General features: G+C 31.1%; 2 protein-coding genes across 2 annotated transcripts; both read left to right on the top strand.

The window, feature by feature from the left end:
- Positions 1 to 3,185: 3,185 nt before the first annotated feature.
- Positions 3,186 to 12,588, top strand: LOC125830704 (protein NRT1/ PTR FAMILY 4.6-like). Its single transcript, XM_049509883.1, has 5 exons — positions 3,186 to 3,284; positions 5,308 to 5,419; positions 5,669 to 5,886; positions 10,936 to 11,379; positions 11,589 to 12,588. Exons 1-5 carry the CDS (start codon positions 3,186 to 3,188, stop codon positions 12,564 to 12,566), a joined length of 1,851 nt encoding a protein of 616 aa, XP_049365840.1. The 3' UTR covers positions 12,567 to 12,588.
- Positions 12,589 to 17,588: 5,000 nt separating this feature from the next.
- On the top strand, positions 17,589 to 23,128 carry LOC125830781 (protein NRT1/ PTR FAMILY 4.6-like). The gene is made up of 5 exons (XM_049509950.1): positions 17,589 to 17,741; positions 17,830 to 17,932; positions 18,330 to 18,547; positions 21,637 to 22,077; positions 22,169 to 23,128. Exons 1-5 carry the CDS (start codon positions 17,739 to 17,741, stop codon positions 23,126 to 23,128), a joined length of 1,725 nt encoding a protein of 574 aa, XP_049365907.1. The 5' UTR covers positions 17,589 to 17,738.
- The last annotated feature ends 590 nt before the right edge of the window (positions 23,129 to 23,718 follow it).

Consider the following 23,718-nt stretch of genomic DNA (forward strand, 5'->3'; position numbering starts at 1 on the left):
GATCTTATTGCATATAGAAGAATCCATTTTTTATTCTATATTTTGTCGAATAAAGAATTTTATTTTTCGGCGCCAATTATCTTGGATAACTATACGTATTTTGTGGACCTCTAGCAATAACGTTATTTTTACCACATGGATCGTCATATATATTCATGTTTTCGATTCGGTGTCTAATATCTATTTTTGATGCTCGATTACTTCATATTCACATCAAATATATCCTATTTGGTGGATAAAATAACTTAATCAAAGATAATTTCATGCCCAAAATTTAAACTCGAAAACTCTAATTAAATAAAGATGTCAAAAAATCTTTGTTTGGTGAATAAAATCCTCTCAATCAAAGACAATTTCATGCTCAAAGCTCGAACTCAAAAACTCTAATTAAAAATGAAGAAATAATTATATCACTCCACCACAACTTTTGATGGTTCAGGGATCACCATACATGATATAATGAATAGAGATCATAAAACATCACTATAATATTTCCTTCATCACAATTTATGTGCACAATTGTCAAATATAAAGTTTTATTACTATAATTTATAAATCATCTTATTTAAGAGTTATAACATGAAAACTTTCAAAAATTATATTTTAAACTTAAGAAATAATATTTTTGAGGACAAATTTATTATAATGTGTAAAAAATATGGCACGTAAAGTATGTCCAATATTTAGGAACACATTAGCTAGAGCTGAGGCTGTAGTTGAGCATGGCATGCTTTAAGGCGTGTCTATTGGGACTCTCATGTGCCAAGATTCATAAATGGAAACCGTAGTCACTCTATTTTACTATATATTTTAATCAATCTCGGTTTCGAGTCTTAGAAAAGGAAATTATTTTAATAGGAAGCGTCTTTTTAAATGAATTTGATTCTACGCAAAGTGAATTCAAATTAATAGAGCTCTGATATAAATATGGTAAAACTTCATAATTAGACATACTTCACTACTATATATATTATATATTATTACCTGTACTTTAAAAACATTATGTATATTACCCCTAATTAAGAGTTTTCTACCATATATTGAGGAAGATATACACTTAGATACAAGTATTTTGCTATCAAATATGCTAAAATAGAAAGAGAGGCGAACGAGATGAGGAGAGAGGAGAGCGAGATTCGTTATGTATCTCAGATACATGTGAATCACTCTAGATATACACTAGATATATATATCTGTATGTATTTGGTGTAATTCACATATATTCGAGAGACCAGATATATTGGAGAGTGGCGAACGAGATAGGAGACAGGTGGGCGAAAATTATGTGAGGAAAAAGAGTATGCCTCTTTATACTGTATATGATTGGGGTCTTTATATCTTACGTTATTCGAAGCTGTCTTTCCCTATTTCTGCGCACGTCCAATTAATTTATTCCAACTTACATTTATTACACCTCCTCAATCCCTTACCCTTTCAATTCCACTTTCAACTTCTCAAAGTTCGTCGAGTCTCGGAAGAGTGATGTGCATGTAATTTTATTTTTATATTGTGTTATGTTATAGAGTCTGTTTTTAATAGATTTATGACTTAAATAAAGCATATAAAATCAAATATGAAGAGGTAAATATAAGAGTAAAACAATCATGTTGAATATAATAGTGAAGAGAACAGTAACAATAGCATAATAATACGATAATCGGAGAAATAAAATTACAAGTAAAAATAAAATGAGTACAAATATTATTGATTGATGGTGTTGTCACAAATCATTTTCATTTATGAAACTACTTGCTATGACCTCACAGTCGTCACTAATATTATTTTAGTGTGACTTTTTTGTTTTATTTTTTATAGCGATTTTCATCGCCACAAAAATATAAATTTCTTATAATAAATTCACTGATCTACGACGCTTTAAGCGTTATGAGATTCAATAACTATGCCACTAGTATATGGTTTTCGTGGACATCAATTTGGATAGACATATACTTTATAGAGATATATGACTTAGTTATTCTTTTCAAATCAACCAATGCATTGCTATTTTCAAGCAAGTGGAAAACTTTATAGACTTTTTATACACGTTATAAGGACATGTAAATCAAAATGAGATGCTAATGATTTTTTAAATTATTTTTCTCTTCAAATCGAATCACAATTTTCACCATCATCCATTCACACACGATAATTTCTTAAGGAGAACATCATTGGTCTTAGTCTTCAATATCTTATATTTCTTGATGTGATGTTCTTATGCCACTTTTTTCAAAAGAATTTTAAATTTTGGGATATAGATATGTTGTATAATGACTATAAAATATTGAAAGTTGACTTAAAAGGTGAGACCTAAAATAGTGGAAAATAGAAACATACGTGGAGGTTTGTTTAGGCAGTTGGCTTAGTCAGTTAGGACAAAATTAAAACGTATAATTGTTTATTATAATCCCTATTTTATTATTTTGACATTATCACAAATATTTTTCTTTTCCATGATAATTGATATGACAAGAAAAATTATAGTATATCAAAACGAAGTTCAATTATTCCAATTTCAAAGTCAAAGCATGGAAGCAAATTATTATTAAAGAAAAGACAAATTTACATAACAAAAAACAACTTGAATATATCATATAACCATTTAAGATGTCTTTGAGTTGTGCATGAAATGCTCATCTGAAGGATAGAAACTGTGACAGTAATTATAGCGACGGGCGACGGCAATTATCCCGTGTTTCATTTAAGATGAGGTAAGTTATAAATGTATTCTCTTATTTTTTGAAATAATAATAATAATAATAATAATAATAATAATAATAATAATAATAATAATAATAATAATAATAAGTTATAAAGAAATTGTTTGTATAAAAAATAAAATAAAATTGCCCACAGGATATAAGGTTGTTACTTTGAAACAGCTAAAGAATTAAGTAATGACCTACTCGATTTTTTTGAAGATTAAAATAAAGTAAAGATTATGATTCTTTCAACAAACAAATCAATCTCTTTTTCTTCTGAAAAGGGTAAAAAATGACCTTTATACAATCCTTCAATGTATATAACCAAATTATTAAAACTTTATTACTTATTAATGTGAAAACTCAATTCACTTGGGTTTTGTATTCTTGGAACTCTTACAAATATATTTTCAGAATTAGTATATGTAAAAGAACACGATATGAATACAGTAGCGCTCATAGTGATATCCTCTGATACCTATTGGTATGTCAGGATCCAATTGGTCGGACGCGGGCCGGCTGACTCAAGTTTTCCGAACAGTGCAAAATGGTCACCTATTACACGACTCACTAACTCCGTCGAAGGTATGAATACCTATTATTAATTTGATGCTCAAAACATTTGTATTAGTTTTAAAAAGAATTGCACTCCGAAAATATGAATACAAGACTTGTGCATGAAGAAGAATCATTAAGGGGTCGTTTGGTTTGAATATGAGTTATGATGGGATAAGTTATGTTGGGATAAGTTATGTTGGGATTAGTTATGATGGGATAAGTTGTCCTGGGATTATTTCTTATTGAGTGTTTGGTTTGTTATATTCAAAATAATATATATTGATAAATTTTAAGAACAAGTTGTTTGTTTACAAAATTACCCTTCACTTTATTTAAACTTTTTAAATTTTTCTTTGTGAGCTTTAGTTATTCATTTTTTTAAATAAAACTTTTATTTTTTTTAACTTAAATATTTTTGTTTATGTATTCCCATGATAAGTACCATGTGTATTTAAAAATATAACTTTTTTCTTATTTAGCTTAAAAATAGAACTTTCCTCTTAAGTTTATTAAAGAGAAGAAAATTTATGAGAAATCAAAATAAAATAAACATAAGAATTAGTCAAATAAATTCATAAATAAAAATTATATTTATATAGTATAATTTTTTAATAGAAAAATATGTATAATTATCATAAAAATAAGGAGTAGTAAATATTATTATACATGGTATTAAAAAAAATGTAAATATACATAAATGTAAAAAATGATATATAAAAAGGATTTAAAGGGACATATTTGTCATTTACCTATTCTATCTCGGGATAAGTTATCCCGGGATTACTATACCACCCATGGGGAGGGATAACTTATCCCGGTACTAATTATTAATCCCGGGATAAGTTATCCCGGACTTGCCAACCAAACAACATAATTTTTTTTTATCCCATCACTATTTCCTTATCCCATCACTATTATTTCTAATCCCTCACACCAAACGAGCCCTAAGTTTAGAATTTATAATAGGTTTACTTTGACAATCTCAAAGGTCTAAAATTTGATAGAATATTTACCAAGTCTAATAATTTATAAAACAACAAATCGTAGCTAAACTATCAACAAGGTTTGTGGTAAAGAGGTAAGTACTACTTCATTCTTAATCAAAAGTCTCAGGTTCGAGTTTCCCTCGATATAAAGTCGTCTTTCTTAAGAAGCGTATTATCTCCAATGTGAGAACTTCCAACACAAATCCATATTCAATTAGACTTTAATATAAATATCAAATATCGAATGAAAAATCATAGCTAAACTAACATCATATCAATATCTCTCCTTAACATTTCCCGTGAAAAAAGGCAGGGTGGAGGGAAAGTCAAGTGTCCAAGAGAAAATATGTCATAATTGGAATTTAAAAAAGAAAAAAAATGGAAATTCATCTATAATTTAATTATTCTATAGGACTAGCTAGGATGACTTTTTGGCATACGTTACATACTGACTTTTTATATCAAATCAATTAATTTAATTTTTTTAATATTATATTAAAAATGAAAGTGGTGTACACGAGAAATTACTTAAATGGTGTAAATACCCTTCATTTTTAGCTTTAAAGTTATTAATTCACATCATCAAGAAATTAAAAAAAAAAGTGAATGCTTTACTTAATCATTTAACTATATATATTATATATCGAGTGCGAGTAAATAACTTTGAAATCTTTCATTAAGGGTGAAGTCAATCTTCATCATAAAGAATTCAATAATTTTAACTCAATAATTTAAATTAATTTAAAATACATAAATTAAAAATTCTGACTCCAAGCTTTTTTAACCTTTGCTTTTTCCCAAAAGGGTCCACACTATTCTCTTCTAATTCTTTAAATACCCCTAACTTTGAGAACTCTCATTTCTATATCATTCTTCTTAAATTCCTAAAGTCCTCCACAATCTTTAACCTCTCAATTTAATCCTCTAAAAAATCAAGTTGAGATTAAAATTCACACAAAAATAAATATATAATGGTATGTTTCTATTTCTTTCTCTTTTTTTCTCCTCTTTAATTTTAATTTTTCTTTCATATTTTCATAAATAAACTTTGTTTCGTATATCAGGAAACAGAGAGCCAAAGTCAATTAAACACTTGGCATGGTTATGTTGATTGGAAAAATAGGCCTGCAATTACTAACAAGCATGGTGGCTTACTTGCTGCCTCCTTTGTCTTAGGTAAAATATAAAATAAATTAAAATCTTCGATTTTTTTTGACATAACTGATAAAGTTGTTGTTATCTTATCAAGATAGAAACAATCTGTTGCAGAAATGCAGAATAAGACTGTCTACAATAGATCTTTGTGGTCTGACTTTTTTTTGGACCCTATATATAGCAGAAATTCAGTGCATCGAACTGTCTTTTTATCTTGCATGTGAAATTTTAGAGAATTTGATTATTATTATTTTTTTTGAAAAATGACAGTTGTGGAGGTGTTGGAGAATTTGGCATTTTTGGCAAATGCAAGCAATTTGGTGTTGTATATGTCTGAGTACATGCATTTTTCACCATCAAAATCGGCAAATTCTGTGACTAATTTTATGGGCACAGCATTTTTATTGGCACTTCTTGGTGGATTCTTATCTGATGCCTTTTGCACTACTTATTACATCTATCTCATCAGTGCACTCATTGAATTTCTGGTATGTTTTTTTCCGCTCAATATTCGATATTAGTATTAGATTAGATTACTTGTGCCTTACGTTGGAGGGTTAAACTCTCTAATAAAGTTGACTTGATATTTAGAGCCTAAATTCGATATCTTTGATTAAAAATTAAAAAAAAATACTTATCACTTCATTAGATCCTAATTAATTCTATGTCCCACCCCTAGGTATTGGAAAATTTACTTTTAATAAGGTTATTTTATAAGTACATTTTAATAATGATCATGATCATTAATTCATAACATGTAAAATGGTACTTCTCCCGAGAATGTTATATTTTTTATAATTAAATATAATTAATTTATCTATATTGAGATAATTTTTCTAATTTGGTCAGAATGATATTTTATCTATGTTATTTTATCTTTTTAAATATTTTTACCCTTTTAACTTTAATACCTTTTAACTAAAAAATGAAAAAAAGATCAGTTTATTTTAAAATAAAAAATATATAGTTTTTTTAATTTTCTGGCCAAATTCTGGTCAAATTTTCTGGCCATTTAGCACTTTCCTATTTTATTTTATTTTCAATAAAATAATTTATAATTAACTGAAGAGCAGGCACGTGGATTTTAATTGGGTGAGACATAAAATGAGCAGAAATTAAGGCAAATGTAGCCAATATTGAATGAAACAAACTTGGGAAATGTGATCAAATACAGGCAGTAACATCGCCATATTTTTTATGCACCTTTTTTTTAAAATAAAATAAAATAATTATAATTTTAGAATCTTTACCTTTTCTTTTATTAAATAAGTTTATTGTTTATTTTTTCTTATGGAGTGTTTTCAAAATATAAATGATAGCGTAGTACTTTGACAAACAAAAGGGAGAAAAAAAAAGTCAAATATATTATGTTTGTTTACTATTTTATTCTTGTTAATTCATAATTCTACGTTTCATATTTCTTCTTTTTAAGACTTTGATTATACTCTATAGTCACATTGTTTGATTGGTAGAAAACATGAAGTGCGATAGTCTTTAATTAATTAAAATTAAATATACTTAATATATAATAACGATAACATACGCAGTATAATACATGCATAACAATCACCAACTATTAGTTGAAACTAATTAAATAAGGTTTCTTTATTTTTAATTAGAAATCTTGAGTTCAGATTTTGAAAATAAGAAATTCTTTAACGAGTCATGTACTTTGCTTTCTATTGAGCTTTATGATTGTGAGTTCAGATTAATCAGGACACTAAACATTGTTTGGAAAACAAAAAATGATTATGTCCTAGTCATCACTCATTATATACTTTAGTTTTATTTATTTTTAGGGAAAGACATCCTAAAGATAGTAATGATAAATTAGTGTTAAAATTGCAACAATTGGCCATGCAACTTGCTTGCAAAGTGATGCAAGTTGACAATTACTATGACAAAAGATACTTGGGAATTGGTTGCTTTTCTTCTTTTTATCTTTCTCTTGTCTGCTTCTTTTCTCCTCCACCTCTAGTGCCGTAGCCATATATAGCTCAGGATGGCCAGTCGGATATCCTTCGTAAAAAAATTAGTATTATATATATGAAATTTTGTACAAAGTATATGGATCAAAAAAATTATTTTCGTACATATATATTAAATCTTGAATACTCTTAACAAAATTTTTGGTTTCACCACTACTAGAGTCCCCCACCGACCCACCCCCACATAGTCCCATCCATCAAACTTGTTAACGAGGAAAATATGGGAAATTAATATTAACCCCATAATGAACCTTTTTTCTTGGTCATTTTTATTCTTTCAAATTCCAAAAGAAATTCCATGAACCATGACTTTGAAAAGAGACCACTTTGATATGATTCGATTTGTTTTTCTATTTTTTTTTAAAAAAAATAAATTTAATTTTTGGCATCATGTAAAACTAAAGTTTATAGGATGAAAAAGATCTTTGTCGAATTAGAATCGATTTTTAGATATTACAATTTTATTTTTTTCTAGTGGAAGATCATATTAAGAATCTAACCTTCCCCACATATATTATTCATGCAACGTATCTAGTTTTGAGTTTGCATTTTCTAGGGTCCCATTACATACATAACTTTTTTTTTTTTTTCATTTTTGGATTTTAACTACTTTTTTTTCCCGCACTTTACGTTTGTCACTATGTAACATATGGTGACAATAGACTAAGAAATGTATTGCCCCTAGGTTTTTAAATTGGCCTATTGGGAAAATAGTGATGTCTGATGTGTATGTCATGAGTTTGAATCTGATTGTATAATAGTCTTATATTTTAAATGGAGATATAGTGAAACAAACTTATTTTCATCGAGTTTCGAACCACATGAACTGGCTTTGAGAATTTCTTGATTATGAAATTATAGACTAGAAAAAATATTAGATAGTATTTGAGGATTCAACATTGTTAAAATTAGAAGTAGTTTTTAACGTTATTTTTCGTATTAAAATTTTAAAGCGATGCTTATTTTGGAGCAACTTATTTTTATAGAGTAGACTCTTATTTTAAGACGGAAAGAGAACGAGTAAATTTTTGTGGAGAAGTTATGTGAAGTTGCGGGCGCTTAGGATAAGGATTGGAAATCGAAATTTTTGAATTAAATGAGGGGGGTAATTAGCAAAAAGACAAAAAAACTATAAATACAAACATCTATAAAAAAAAATTGTTGGAAAAGAAATGTAACAATATTGTTTGTTGCATTCAAGTTGTTATTTCATATTAAGGCAAATACAACTTGATATCTCACATATTACCCTACATATGACTATATATCCTTTTTTTTTTTTAATCAACAAATGGCAAAATCAATCAAAGGGGTTCAATTGAATCTCATTTGCGAAAAAATTCCTTGAATGCATGTTGCAATTCCTACCTCCGCAATTATCTTTTAAAGTAAATACTAATAATGTTCAAATTATCTTGTATGTATTTTAATTATTTCATCTGATATCTGTTATTTTTCCGTCTTCAAGGGATACATCATACATACTTCATACTTTTCCTTTTTTGTTTTTGTTTATTATGTCGTGTGATTTTTGGTTTGATTTGATTTGGTCTTATTTTTGTTAACCTATTGCATCACCTTTGATGTAAATATATTATATAGTGGTAGGGCCAATGCAAGTTTTGGATCGACTCTTTCCTTTTTGGTGTCAATATTTGTTAACTCTATGACATGGATTGCAAGTACAACAAATATTCAACTAGTACTACAATTCTTTTAAATTTTTTTTGACTAGTACTACAAAATCAGAAGTGTAGTAAAGTTTTTTTCTTTTAACACCAAAGTCTGTTTTCTTTTTTCTTTTTTATAAAAAAAACAGAAAATTTACTAAAAATAAAATATAGTAGTAGTTTGTTTAAAATATAAGTTTTGATTTTTATTAAAATAGACAATTCAGAAATCATGAACAACCAAACGAGGTATTAAAAAGGTCATATACTAAAACAACATAATCAGTAAAATCTCATAAAGTAGGATTTAGGGAGGACAAAATATACGCAGACTTTACTTTTACCTGGTAGAGAGTGTTTCCGATAAAACTTAGCGCATGGAAAAATAAAGAAGAAGAAAAGCAAAAGAAGGTCCAAAGCAGTATAGGAAAAAGTAATAACAAAAATGAAGATTTCAAGAAAAAATATTACTGTATAGACAACCTGATAAATCATTTTAAATCGAATAAATGATAGTCGAAGTATAATATTACAATATAGATAACCTGATAAATCATTGTAAACTGAATATACGATAATCGAAGTATATAAAAAAAAACAATAGATAGTACTGACTAATAAAACAGCTAAAAGGGTCATATTTTAATCTTCTCTCTGGAGCATGGAAGCCATGTTTTTTTAAATCTTTTTTAATCTATGTAGGTCATGTATGACTTTATTTTAAGAATTTTGAAATGTCTCAGTCTTTATTACTTAGAAGTTTACAACTCACAAACATATCACTTTGCAAATTTTAAATTAGAAAATTTGCATAAATGGTATGTAAAGTAACATATGGCAATAGGGTTTTGCTTTTTTATGGTTTGCTTGATGGGAATATTAACCAGAAGTGGTGATAAAAAATAAATTAACTTTTAGGAGGCCTATGTAACAGGTGTGTGGTTTTTAGTAATGTCAATTTTATATTCATCTTGCAAAAGTGCAAATGACACTATTAAACTAAACTTATTAATGCTTGATTATACACCTATCAAAAGTAAAAATGTGCATAGAATAGTTTAGATTTTGTTTTTTAATGGCCCAAACTATAAGGGGCCACCCAACCTAGGGGGTGAGGTGGGTGGATTTTTCATTTGAAGTCTGATGTTCCATATTGGATTCCGACTACAATTAGATTCGCACAAAAAAGTCTAATATACGGGATAAAGGCGACTTCTAACAACGGCAACTTTGTGTTCAATAGGTCTTGAACTCGAAAATTCTGATTAAGAATGAATATTTCGTATCATGTGAACATATTTTTGTCATCAATTTTAATTTTAATTTTGTTACTTTTTATATATCTGAATTTGGAATGTCAAAAAGTGGACTCAAAAGGAGGAGAGTGTCTCTTTATTCCTGTGACAGCTAGAGAAAGTTTTCCATGACTTTTTTTATGTGTGAACTGTTATCTAAATTAGTCTCATAGGCGGAGGTAGGATTTGAAGCTTATAGGTTCGGGAGTAAAGTTATTAGGTTCAAAATTAATAATTTGTACATGTTTAGCAATTTTTTAATATAGATACAGGGTTTGAATCAAAACTACTGAGTTCGGTTGAACTCGTAACCGAAGCGCTAGCTCTGCCCCTGATTAATTCTACTTAGGTCTTAGTATTAACAACATTTGAGGTAACAAATAAAAGGTACCTACACCCGAGGCAGAGTTAGTGAGCCGTGTAATAGCCGATCATTTAGGGACACTTGAGTCCTGACAACGTCTTGATCCCCGAACAGTTTTGGGCTAATTCCACCTTCGTACTACCTAAAAATGAGATTCTTGTTTAATCCGAGTTTTGCTTCAAACAAAACTTATATGCATAATTCATGCTGCAATTTGCAGGGGCTAGTGGTGCTCACCATACAGGCTCGTTCGGGGTCGTTGAAGCCACCAACGTGCGACCTTCAAGCAGCTCCGAACGTACCTTGTGAACAAGTTCATGGTGCACAAGCTGCAATGTTGTTCATAGGGCTTTACCTTGTGGCATTGGGTGTAGGAGGTATAAAGGGATCACTCCCGCCCCACGGCGCTGAACAGTTTGATGAAGCAACACCACAAGGAAGAAAACAAAGATCAACTTTCTTCAATTACTTTGTGTTCTGCCTCTCCTTTGGAGCTCTCATTGCTGTCACATTTGTGGTTTGGGTTGAAGACAATAAGGGTTGGCAATGGGGATTCGGAATATCAACGTTTGCTATATTCTTATCGATCCCAATCTTCCTTGCTGGTTCGTCGTTCTATAGGAACAAGATACCTTGTGGAAGCCCTTTAACAACAATCAGCAAGGTATAGATTTTCATATTATACACACTTTAAAACATGTTGCTCGAACTCTTCAAAATTACTGCTTGTGTGTAGGATTCTCCAATAGTTCATTTTTGGAGGATCGACAACATTCCTGGAGAGTCCAAGTAACATAGCTTTAAAATGTACTTCACAACTGTGATTTTAGTTATATCTTTTCTTAACGACTAATATAATGATTTTTTTTGTAGGTTCTCATTGCTGCCTTGGTAAATTCGGGTGTATCAAGAAACTCAACTAGTGCTATAGTAAGTATGACTTCAAGCCCTTCTCCTCCAATTCCAACGGGCAAGGAAGGTGGCGAAGATTCAAACAGAAAAGGCGTTGAATCAATTCACACTCCATCGACAAGTCTTAGCTTTCTTAATCGAGCTGTTTCAGATACACCAGCTTGTAGTGCATTAGAATGCTCAGTGCAACAAGTGGAAGAAGTTAAGATTGTGATGAAAATCCTCCCGATTTTCGCTTGCACCATCATGCTCAACTGTTGCTTGGCTCAACTCTCAACATTCTCTGTCCAGCAAGCAGCCTCTATGAACACAAAGGTTGGTTCTTTAAAAGTCCCACCGGCTTCACTCCCAGTTTTCCCTGTAGTATTCATCATGATCTTAGCACCAGTTTACGATCACTTCATCATCCCATTTGCTCGTAGAGTAACCAAAACAGAAATGGGGATCTCACACCTCCAACGTATTGGTATCGGTTTGTTCCTTTCCATTGTGGCAATGGCAATTGCAGCTCTTGTTGAAATCAAACGCAAAGGAGTAGTTACTGATTCAGGACTCATTGACTCTGCTAAACCATTGCCTATAACATTCTTTTGGATCGCGTTTCAGTACTTGTTTCTCGGGTCAGCTGATCTTTTCGTTCTAGCAGGGCTACTAGAATTCTGTTTCTCAGAAGCACCAGTGAGTATGAGATCATTGGCAACATCTCTGTCGTGGGCTTCTTTAGCTATCGGATACTACCTCAGCTCGGTGATAGTGTCTATTGTCAATCGTGTAACAGGCATTTCAACGAACAAGCCATGGCTCGCGGGTAGTAACTTGAATCACTACCATTTAGAGAGGTTCTACTGGCTAATGTGCATACTCAGTGCATTAAACTTTATGCACTACTTATTCTGGGCTAAAAAATACAAGTATACATCAGTCAAATCTAGCAAGTAAACATTGCAAATTCAAAAAAACATGTCAATATAGTTGTGCAAGTTCATGTTGAAGAACTTGTGGAGTGTTGAAACAGAGGAAGATATGCTTAGAGGGATGAAAACATCAAATTCAAGAACGTCTCGCGACTTATCGACCCTCTTGTGTGACTCAGAGCAGGAATTCTAACAAAGGGATTTGAAAAATATGCAAGAATGTCACACTTATGATTGAACCAGCGATGTTAAGCAATTTTATTGAGCCATCCTTTGTCGCTATACTTATGTAAAGAGTGTTTGAACAATTTATATATTATATATAATATATGACAAATTTTGTTTTACTCTATTTATACGGTATAATTTTTTGTATCGAACCAGAAGATGTTGATCTTGCATACGTCTAGTGACTCACTTTCCACTCATTGCAACCCTATAAATGAGTGGGTGTATAATGTTGTACAACGATACTAGTAAGAGTTCAAAATTCTCCTCAGTAATTTATCAATCGCGTATGTAACAGCTTCAACGTGCAAATAATGATCACTATGATGCATACATAACGATTTCAACGTGCAAGTAATTTCATACCGTATACGTTAAATTTTGAACACCTTTAGTAAAATTTCTAATTTCGCGACCAGAGGAAGGTGCAAATTTTGAAGGATAAGTACAAGAGAACAACAAAGGCTGCCCCTACAAATTCCAACATTATTCCAACATTACCCTACCAATAATCTTTTATTGTGCACACAATTAATCATTTTTTAATTCTACGTTTGGTGGAAAAAGAATTTTTATAATTAGTTTGAATAATCTTTTTTAGTGTTACTTTTACTAAATCCTCTCTCTTTTATTTTTCCTTTTTCACTTTCCACTTGGTACTTGCTCTAAGTTTAGACAACAAAGTTTTTTTTCTTTCTTATTTTTCAGCCACAAAATTGAAGAATAATTCTATTAATTCTCTTTCAAAAATATTGTGCATCATCACCCTTTTTAAATCTCAACATTCATATTCTACATGTATTCTCACTACTAAAAATATTAGGTTTTTGCCAGCGAATCGCTGATAATTTTTTGTTATACAATAAAATTTTCCTACTCATTTTCCATCAACCCAGCTTACTGTAAAAATGCATGGTTGAAAATACATTCTCAGTGAAAAAGTGAAAAACTTCCTAATTTTTTCATATGAAAATATAATTTTTTTTTCTCACCTATTCAATCAAAATATCTATGAGAATAGCCACCGAACATTTTAATAGTGTCTATTGACTTTTTTTTGGTGTATATCCAAAAAAAAAATTGTATGTTTCCTTTTTGTCAAACGTACATGACTTCAAAACCTCATCCTTGGAAGAATATATTTTTTTATCCCATGAAGACACAATGTTATTATTATTATTATTTTGACTTTTGAAAGAAGAAATGTTTTTTTAAAAAGACATGATTTGATTCGAGACTTCAATTTGTTAGAACAATTATGTTCAATGTTTGTATAGATGTAGCATCAAAATATTGGAATTTGAACTTGCTTGAGGATGACTACTTTGAGAATCTTATGTCTATCAAAATATATATTATTCTTCCCCACATAATGTGGCAAAGACATCAAACAATAGCCAGAATTTTGGCCACCAAAATATATTAACAAAAGAATCCTTAAAGTTAGCCGCACCTAGACAAGGTAGGATGTATACCATACGTATACCATGTAACTATCTTAAGCGAAGGGTGGTTTGGTACATAAGTTAAATTTCATTATTAAGATTGTATATTTAATTTTGCATATGTTTAATAATGTAAAATTATATAAATCTCATAGTGTTAATGTCACGACTCAGACCGTTGTGATTGGCACCCACGCTAACCATCCGGTGGGAGAACCATTACTACAACCCAACTAAGCAATTAACAGAAAACTAAGCATTTAAAGATACGGAAGCAGGTTTAAATAACTAAAAGAAATCACGGAGTTCCCATAAACTCAGAAGGTCTAACAAAATAACTAACGTGGAAATTCAACCCCTAGAACTGAAAGTCATTGTACCAAAACTCTATTTAACCAACAAGTCTAAGGAAAGGGGGTGCAACCCCGAAAGCTAAACATAACAACCTAAACAGATAGTCTGAGTCTGAAAAGAGTGGACTAAACAAAGAAGGATCCATGGTTGTAAGAACTAGCTCACCCTTGAATGTGATCGCAATCAATAGTCTCCTAACTGAGGTCTGTTAGTAGCTGTCTGAAGAGGCCTTGTACTCAACAAAGAAAGAGCAAGTGCAGTATCAGTACACAACCACAGTGTACTGGTAGAATCATGCGGCTACTCCATAAACATAATATATACAAGCAATTACAACACAGTAAGCACACATATACGGAATATATAGTTCAGTTATCATTCTAGAAACAACATACAATTTCCCAATATCAGTGACAACAGATAACATGAACATAATAATTACAAGTGGTCCTCTCATGGAACCTACACCCAAATTGTTAGTGTGTCGGAACGTGACACCCGATCCAATATGTATGTGTCGAAACGTGACACCCGATCCAATATGTATGTATCAAAACGTGACACCCGATCCAATACGTATGTGCTAGAACGTGACACCCAATCCAATATGTATATGTCGAAACGTGACACCTGATCCAATATGTGCGTCGGAACGTGACATCCGATCCAGTCAACACAACCACAATCACAATCACACCCATAATTGTAACACCCCGCTACTAGAAAGACTTGGAATTAGAAAGTAACCATTTTTGGAAATAATCAAATTTGGAAAGCTTGACAAAGTTAAGTATGAGTTTTGAGCCAACTTAAAACGACCATAACTCCTAACTCAAAATGAGTTAGAAAGCATAAAACTCATCACTAATTCGTAATGATGCAAGTAAAAAAAAATTAAATGTACCCAAAAAAGTAAGCAAGCCAAACTAAAGAAATTTTCCAATTTGATAATATTCTTTTTTGGGTTATACTTCCCATTAGAAAACCAAATGATTCTTTCAACAAATCAATTTCTTTTTCTTCTAGGGAAACAAATCTTTTAGTGGCAGCCTTTGAATTGACAAGAATCATATCTAATAACTTCACTAAACTTAGTTACTGTTTGGTCATAAATTTTCAATTTTTTTTTTATTTGAATAAAGACCGTTGTGAAGTTTAATAAATTAAAGTCTTAAAGTGTGTTTGGTCATAATTTTTCAATATATATTTCACTTTTTTTTCCAAAAAAAAAAAGATGAAACAAATTTAGCAAGATAAATATGATGTAACTTTATACAAATCAATCAATAAGTCGAATACAACTTATTTTTTTAAAAAATATTTTCCTTCTTACTTAACAAACAATTAATAAAGGGTGATATGCATGTCAATATATACTCAATAGTGATGTGATTTCTTGATGGACCACAATCGAGGTATAGTACTACATAGTTAATTTTAAGCTTGATAAAAATCGATACATTCTTTACTTTAACAATATAATATCTAACTCATAATGTCTCAGTTTATTCTAATCTTACTATTCTATTAGTGAAAGTCATGAATGTAGAAAAATATTATACCTAACATGCTAGGAAACTAAACTATTAATGAGGGTTGGCACCATAAGCTAAACATATATTAGTCTTGTTAATTAAATGTGTTAATTGGGAGTGCAATTCTCCCACAACAGACAAAATGAATAATAACAATAATAATAATAAACAATTGTTCATTTTAATATTTTCAGTTTTTATAAATCGAGATTGTAGAAAGAAAATGTCAAGATTCTAGTCTAAACATGTTAGTCTTATTAATTTAATTTAAGGGAAAAATGTTTGAAATATATCTAAATTTTGATCGATATTGCTGTAACAATCCCAAACTTTGGGCATGACATATTACCCCTGCACTATTTAATAATGTATTTTAAAGATATATAGGTGTCCACGTGAACATCATAAATATTGCATCATTATAAATAGTGCAGGGGTGATATAGTCCTACCTAGAGTTTGAGATTGTTACCGCAATTTCGGTCAAAGTTCAGATATATTTCAAATATTTTTTCGGAGTAAAGTTTTGTCTGAACAAAAAAAACAAATAATTTCTCATTTTAATATTTTCAATTTGTAAATGTCAAAATTGTAGAAAGAAAGTCTATTAAACACGCAAATAAAATTAACCTTTAGTGAGAGTTTGACGTATTAATTTAAATCCATTGATTATGTTAGTTTAATAGTTGGGAGTTGAGAATAGTGTTTTTTACTGGACAAAAAATTAATGTGTCTTGAGAAGAAACAAAATAATATGTTTATTAAGAAAAAAAACATTTTTGACCCAAAGTAATATTTTTGGATCAATATATTAATAATAAGAATATTTTTGAATCAAACTTTTAACGAAGGATATAAACTTATAAAATATTTATGGAAGAGTCTTTTATGTTTGACAAGATGCTTATTTAGTCTAACAAAACACAAAAATCAAAATTATTGAATTTCACCTAAACGTAACGTAAGTTTTATTAGGAAATATCATCTATTATAAATACTTTTACATTATTTGTACATAGAACATTTAAAACATCTTTTCCTTTTCTATTTTACATCTCCTTTCATTTACTTATATTAATTAAAAAAAATTCCTCTTTTAGAATAATATTATTTTATTTAAATGCTCTTTTATCTTCCTCGTTTTATAGAAATAAAATTATTTGTAAGCAACCAAATCTTAGATAACATCACATGAATTTTGACTAACATTTTAAGATGTATTTTTTTATCATATTAATATATGAAAAAAAGTTATAATTTATAATACTTTATGTATAATTTTTTAATATCTAAAATTTTATTTTAAAATATCAAATTAATATTAGCTTTGAAAATTAGTCAAAAACTCTAGAAAAGACTTAACATGACAACTCAACCAAATCCTAGATAACATCATTATTCATCTTTTCTCCTTTTCATTCCCCCTTAAAAAAAGGGAACTCTAGTGCCTAACTATGTCATAATAATTATATTAAAATACAAAATACAAAAGGAAAAATAATTAAATTCTCTCTATTTGCTTTAATTTCAAAGTCTTATTTATATCTTCCTCTCTTCTCACCTTCTCTAAACTCTTATAAAATCACTATTATTTCTTCATCTTAGATCTCCACAACACTTTCTTTCAACTTAACTAATGGTGGGTTAAAACAAAAAAAATCTCTTTTTTCTTCTTATTTTTTATTTTGCTTACTTAACAAATTCTTATTTGTTGGCTTGTGTTGTAGGAAATAGATAATCAAAGCAATTGGGATAGCTATGTTGATTGGAAAAATAGACCAGCCATCAGCAATCGTCATGGTGGCTTGGTTGCTGCCTCCTTTGTGTTAGGTAAATAAATAAATTACTAGCACAATTCTTGAAAAAAAAAAAAAAGATGGACGATCGGTAAAGTTGCTGTCATGTGACCAGAAGGTCACAAATTTCGAGATGTGCAAATAGTTTCTTTTAGAAATGCAGGATAAGACTGTTGTACAGTAGATTCCACATAACATGAGCTTAGTTCATTAGGCACAAGGTCACGAATTTCGAGTTGTGTAAACAACCTCTTGCAGAAATGCAAGGTAAGGCTATTGTACAACAAATTCTTGTGGTCTGACACAATAGGAGCTTAGTGCACTGGATTGCGTTTTTTATTCTTAGATCATATCTTTGTCAAGATTAGTTTTTCCAAATTTTGGAGTAATTGATTTGATTTGATTTTATTGATGAAATTTTTTATCATTAGGTGTTGAGGTGTTGGAGAATTTGGCATTTTTGGCAAATGCAAGCAATTTGGTGTTGTATATGTCTGAGTACATGCATTTCTCACCATCAACATCAGCAAATTCTGTGACTAATTTTATGGGCACAGCATTTTTATTGGCACTTCTTGGTGGATTCTTATCTGATGCCTTTTGCACTACTTATTACATCTATCTCATCAGTGCACTCATTGAATTTCTGGTAAATTTTCCATTTCAATTTCTCAATTTTGATTTCTTATAGGTTTTGTTTTTGCTAGACAAAGTCAGGATTTTAATTTTATCAGTTCTGAATCTTTCACATAGATTACTTTAAATGATAATAACTATGTTGTATATAAAATTATTAACATAAATACATTGTTTGAGCAAAATTTACTGAATTCAATCAACATGTGAAAAAAGAGACCACTTGTTTTTTGTGAGGTTTGTTTTGTTTTGTGTCCAATGATTTTTGAACCCACTAAATAAAATTTGATATGATTCGATTTGGTGAAAAAAAAGAAGGTTGTGGCATCGTGGAAAACATTGTTGTAGGATGAAAAGCAATGGTTATAAATAGGTGGCCAATTATCAAGTTAGAATCACATTTTAGACACATTTTTAGTGGAAGGTTCACACCAATCCAACCTCGACCACATCATTGGTGCACCTAACTAGTTAGGGATATTTAGGTCTTTAAATAGTTTGTGGAAATTATAATACGGAGATTAAATAATATAATAAGTTTTTTTGTAAAAATATAATATAATTAGGTAGATCAATGTTTGGTTTTTTGGATTATCAATGAGATATGTAAGATATATATAACGGTCCAACCCACTAGTGATATTGTCTGTTTTGGATCTAGGTTTTCACGACTTTTAAAACGTGTCACTTGAGTCTAAGACTTGTTTCCTTATGTACTTAGCATCTCTCCTGTGTTTTATCAATGTAGAATTTGCCTAGTGTGTTACATCACCCCCCACCCCCCACCCCACACATACGAGGGGTTGAGCACGCTCATGGAAGTTTGTGACACCATTTTTCAAGGTTGCACGAAGAGTGGTTGTGTAACAGCTTAGTCCACTAGTGATATTATCTGCTTTGAGTATAGATTCACACGATTTTACAATGTGTCAAATAGAATCTAAGACTTGCTTCCTTATATACTCCGTATCTAAAATTTTACATGTTAGGAGTTGCAACTCCCATTTTAGATTTGGGTTCAATCTAATCAAGGATGTTAGATTCAATGAATCCAATTGTATGAGCTAAGACTAGGAATCAATCTTAATCAAGATGAGGAGGCAATTAGCAACAAGTTAAACAAATTCAACATAAAATTTCTGTTTGTTAGCATAATTATTGTTGTTTGACTCAAATTTCAACCAGTTCATTTTCTCTTCTAACGTTATGCACACATTTCATGCTCTGTTTTTGTTTGACTTTTCTGTTTTTTTTTCTTGTTTGTTAACGCACGTCATGTGCGTTAGAGTTCGATTATTTCGAATTTTGTGTAGGGCTCTATTCGGAGGGAAGTGCTTTCTACCAATAATGTTTTCATATCCAAAGCTCAAACCTAAAACACTAGTTAATGAAAGAGTAGTCTCATTCACTGCACCACATCCTTTGATGGTCCACACCCAACACCCAGTTTTGTTAACTATTAGGAATTAGCAATGAACAAATTCTACAATTAAACAACAAAACTTGTCGCAAATTCTATTTAATAGCGGATTAGCATAAAATCCTATTAGCTATAAGTAAATCAACGACTAAATTCGTTGCTAATTTCAATTATTCTTTTTTTTGTGTGTGTATATCGTGGATAACAAGATTTTTTTTTTTAATCTTGGTTTCCCATTCGATATCCAATATCCATATTGGAATCTGACTAATTAAGATTAGCGCAATGTAGATTTCCATTCGTGGCTAACGTTTCCTACCAAAGATTTTTTTATATTCAGGGCTTAAATCCGAGATCGCAGATTTAGGATATCAAATCTTTGACCTAGCAAATTATTCCAATGGAGAGGGAACAAACATTCTCACAACTCACAAGCAACATAACTTTTTGAGATATTAAAATAATAGATTTACACAAAATAGTATTTGTAGTGCCAAAGAACTAAAGGGGTTTCTACTTTTTATGTGTAAGCCCAAGGGAATATTAACCAAAATAGTGATTATAAAATAAAAAATATATAATAATATATTTTACCAGGACCATGACACAGGTGTGTGGAGTTGGGAATGTGGTGGTAGATCTATGGATTTCTTTAAATAGCCACAAACTTTTCCATTAAGAAAGAATGTCCACAGGAAACATTCCATTTTTGTTTTTTAAAAATAGGGGCACATGTCACCAACATAGAATTAGGCACAAGTGACACAACATTATTATATTTATACATTAATGCATACACCTATCAAAAGTAGAAAATGTGCACTAGAATAGTTTATTTTGTTTGTATATATCACAAACTTATATGTCCACTATAGATGGCCACTTATCCCTCCATCTTTGATTTTTCCAAATCCTAGTTTTGTCTTTGTTGCATGTCATGTAAAAATATGTGGCTTCAATTCTTATTACAATTTGGTAAATATAATAAAGTTTTTTCTTATTTTTAAACTTCATATATGATCAAACGATACTACATAAATTAGAACATTGAAATTTTTTTTTTGAGAATTTGATACGAAGAGCGCCAATAAAAAAATGATATCTGAGTTAGCCTGCGCACTTGACTAATTCCACAAGGTGCCCTGCTTGCTACCTCCCACCAACACAACTATCGAATAACTCTGTCCACAAAAGCTTGAACATATAAGGAAAATCCACCTAGTATTTTTGTCACTACTAAAATTTAAACTTGAGACCTTATGATTCTCAGCATACTACATTGACCACTAGGCACCGCCAATGAGTGCGATGCAACAACTATTTTGTTGAGTCCGAACAATAAATATAGATGAAAACATATCTCATGGTCATTCACAATTAATTTTGGTTAGGTAATTCTTTCTCTCTATTAAAGAAGAGTTGTAATAGGTCAACAATCAACAACAACCACATATTCAGTATAGTTTCATAAGTAGAGTCTGGGAAAAGTGATAAGTACGCAAACCTTTCCCAGACTCTACTTATGGATAACAGAACATTCATCTACATTAGCATTCTTACATCAAATATATCATGGATATCATAACATACTTGTCCTACAACCATTCTATAGAACATGCCTTTAACTATCGTAGATTATTTACGATGAATTCTCACCATATGACGAAGTTGAGTGAATACAGGGACTTGTAATACTCACCATACAAGCTCGTTCGAGTTCATTGAAGCCACGAAAATGCGAGCTAGGAGTGCCAAACATGCCTTGTGAACAAGTTCATGGTGCACAAGCTGCAATGTTATTCATAGGACTCTACCTAGTGGCATTAGGTGTTGGAGGTATAAAGGGATCACTACCACCCCACGGTGCTGAACAGTTCGATGAATCAACTCCGCGTGGAAGAAAGCAGAGATCAACTTTCTTCAATTACTTTGTGTTCTGTCTCTCCTTTGGAGCTCTCATTGCTGTCACATTTGTTGTTTGGATGGAAGACAATAAGGGATGGCAATGGGGATTCGGAATTGCAACTTTAGCTATATTTTTGTCAATTCCGATATTCCTTGCTGGTTCACCATTCTATCGTAACAAGATACCTCGTGGTAGCCCTCTTACAACGATCAGTAAGGTATATATTTTTCAAATAACAACTTATTTATTTAACAAGCACGCGTTGAGCTTTATAAACTCAACAACTAACCTCATGTTACAATGTGTAGGTTATAATTGCAGCATTACTAAATTCTAGTGCTAGTTCATCGAAAAACTCAAGCACTGTCATTGCAACTATGACTTCAAGTCCTTCTCCTCCGATTCCAGCTAGTAAAGATGTAGAATCAATCGAGACAGCTTCATCAAGTAGTCTTAGCTTTCTTAATCGGGCTGTTTCAGACACACCAGCTTGTGGCACGTTAAAATGCACAGTGCAACAAGTGGAAGAAGTTAAGATTGTGATGAAACTTCTCCCAATTTTCGCCTGCACCATCATGCTCAACTGTTGTCTAGCTCAACTAAATACATTCTCAGTCCATCAAGCAGCCTCTATGAACACAAAGGTTGGTTCTTTAAAAGTCCCACCGGCATCACTCCCCGTTTTCCCTGTAGTATTCATCATGATCTTAGCACCAGTTTACGACCATTTCATCATCCCATTTGCTCGTAGAGTAACCAAAACAGAAATGGGGATCTCACACCTCCAACGTATTGGTATCGGTTTGTTCCTTTCCATTGTGGCAATGGCAATTGCAGCTCTTGTTGAAATCAAACGCAAAGGAGTAGTTACTGATTCAGGACTCATTGACTCTGCTAAACCATTGCCTATAACATTCTTTTGGATCGCGTTTCAGTACTTGTTTCTCGGGTCAGCTGATCTTTTCGTTCTAGCAGGGCTACTAGAATTCTGTTTCTCAGAAGCACCAGTGAGTATGAGATCATTGGCAACATCTCTGTCGTGGGCTTCTTTAGCTATCGGATACTACCTCAGCTCGGTGATAGTGTCTATTGTCAATCGTGTTACAGGCATTTCAACGAACAAGCCATGGCTCTCTGGTAGAAACTTGAATCACTACCATTTAGATAGGTTCTACTGGCTAATGTGCATACTAAGTGCATTAAACTTTATGCACTACTTATTCTGGGCTACAAAATACAAGTATGCATCAGTCAAATCTAGCAAGTAGACGTTAGGCGTTGAGACGCATAGATAAAAGTTTCGTAGTTTTAATATATGGTTTTTTCTAGACTTCAATGTAAATGTGTCTGATGAATTGCTGGATTGAGACCAGCAAAGAGGTCAAAATAGAACTAGCTGTTGATCAATTGATCTCATATCTAAAAGCTATCAAAATGCTCTTCTTTGTCTGATGATCTGTATTCACAAGTATTTTAACTACAGACTTGTTCTGACTCTCCAAAAATGTTGATCGTCACTACTTTTGAAGGATTCTACACTCAGTCATTGACATTTTTGAAGAGTCTGAACAACATAGACTACCGATATGGCTGAATTTGGAAGAGAATGTAAAGTTTATAGGTTTGTTTTTTGACCTATTTACTCAAATGCATTCATCAAACTGATGATTTTTTTTCTACAAACTCAGTAATGTGCTATTAAAAATATCAAAACATGTGATTTTTCCTACAATCTAGGCAATCAATCAATGTTTTTCAATATTTAGTTAAACATATGGATTTTGATTAGTTAATCATCACTTATACTTCCTCCATCCCAAAGGGTTACTTTTGTAAAAAAATTGTGACGACCCAATCC

This window comes from Solanum verrucosum, unplaced genomic scaffold, assembly GCF_900185275.1.
Source record: "Solanum verrucosum unplaced genomic scaffold, falcon-dt-bn FXZP01000154.1, whole genome shotgun sequence".
Classification (NCBI taxonomy): Eukaryota; Viridiplantae; Streptophyta; class Magnoliopsida; order Solanales; family Solanaceae; genus Solanum; species Solanum verrucosum.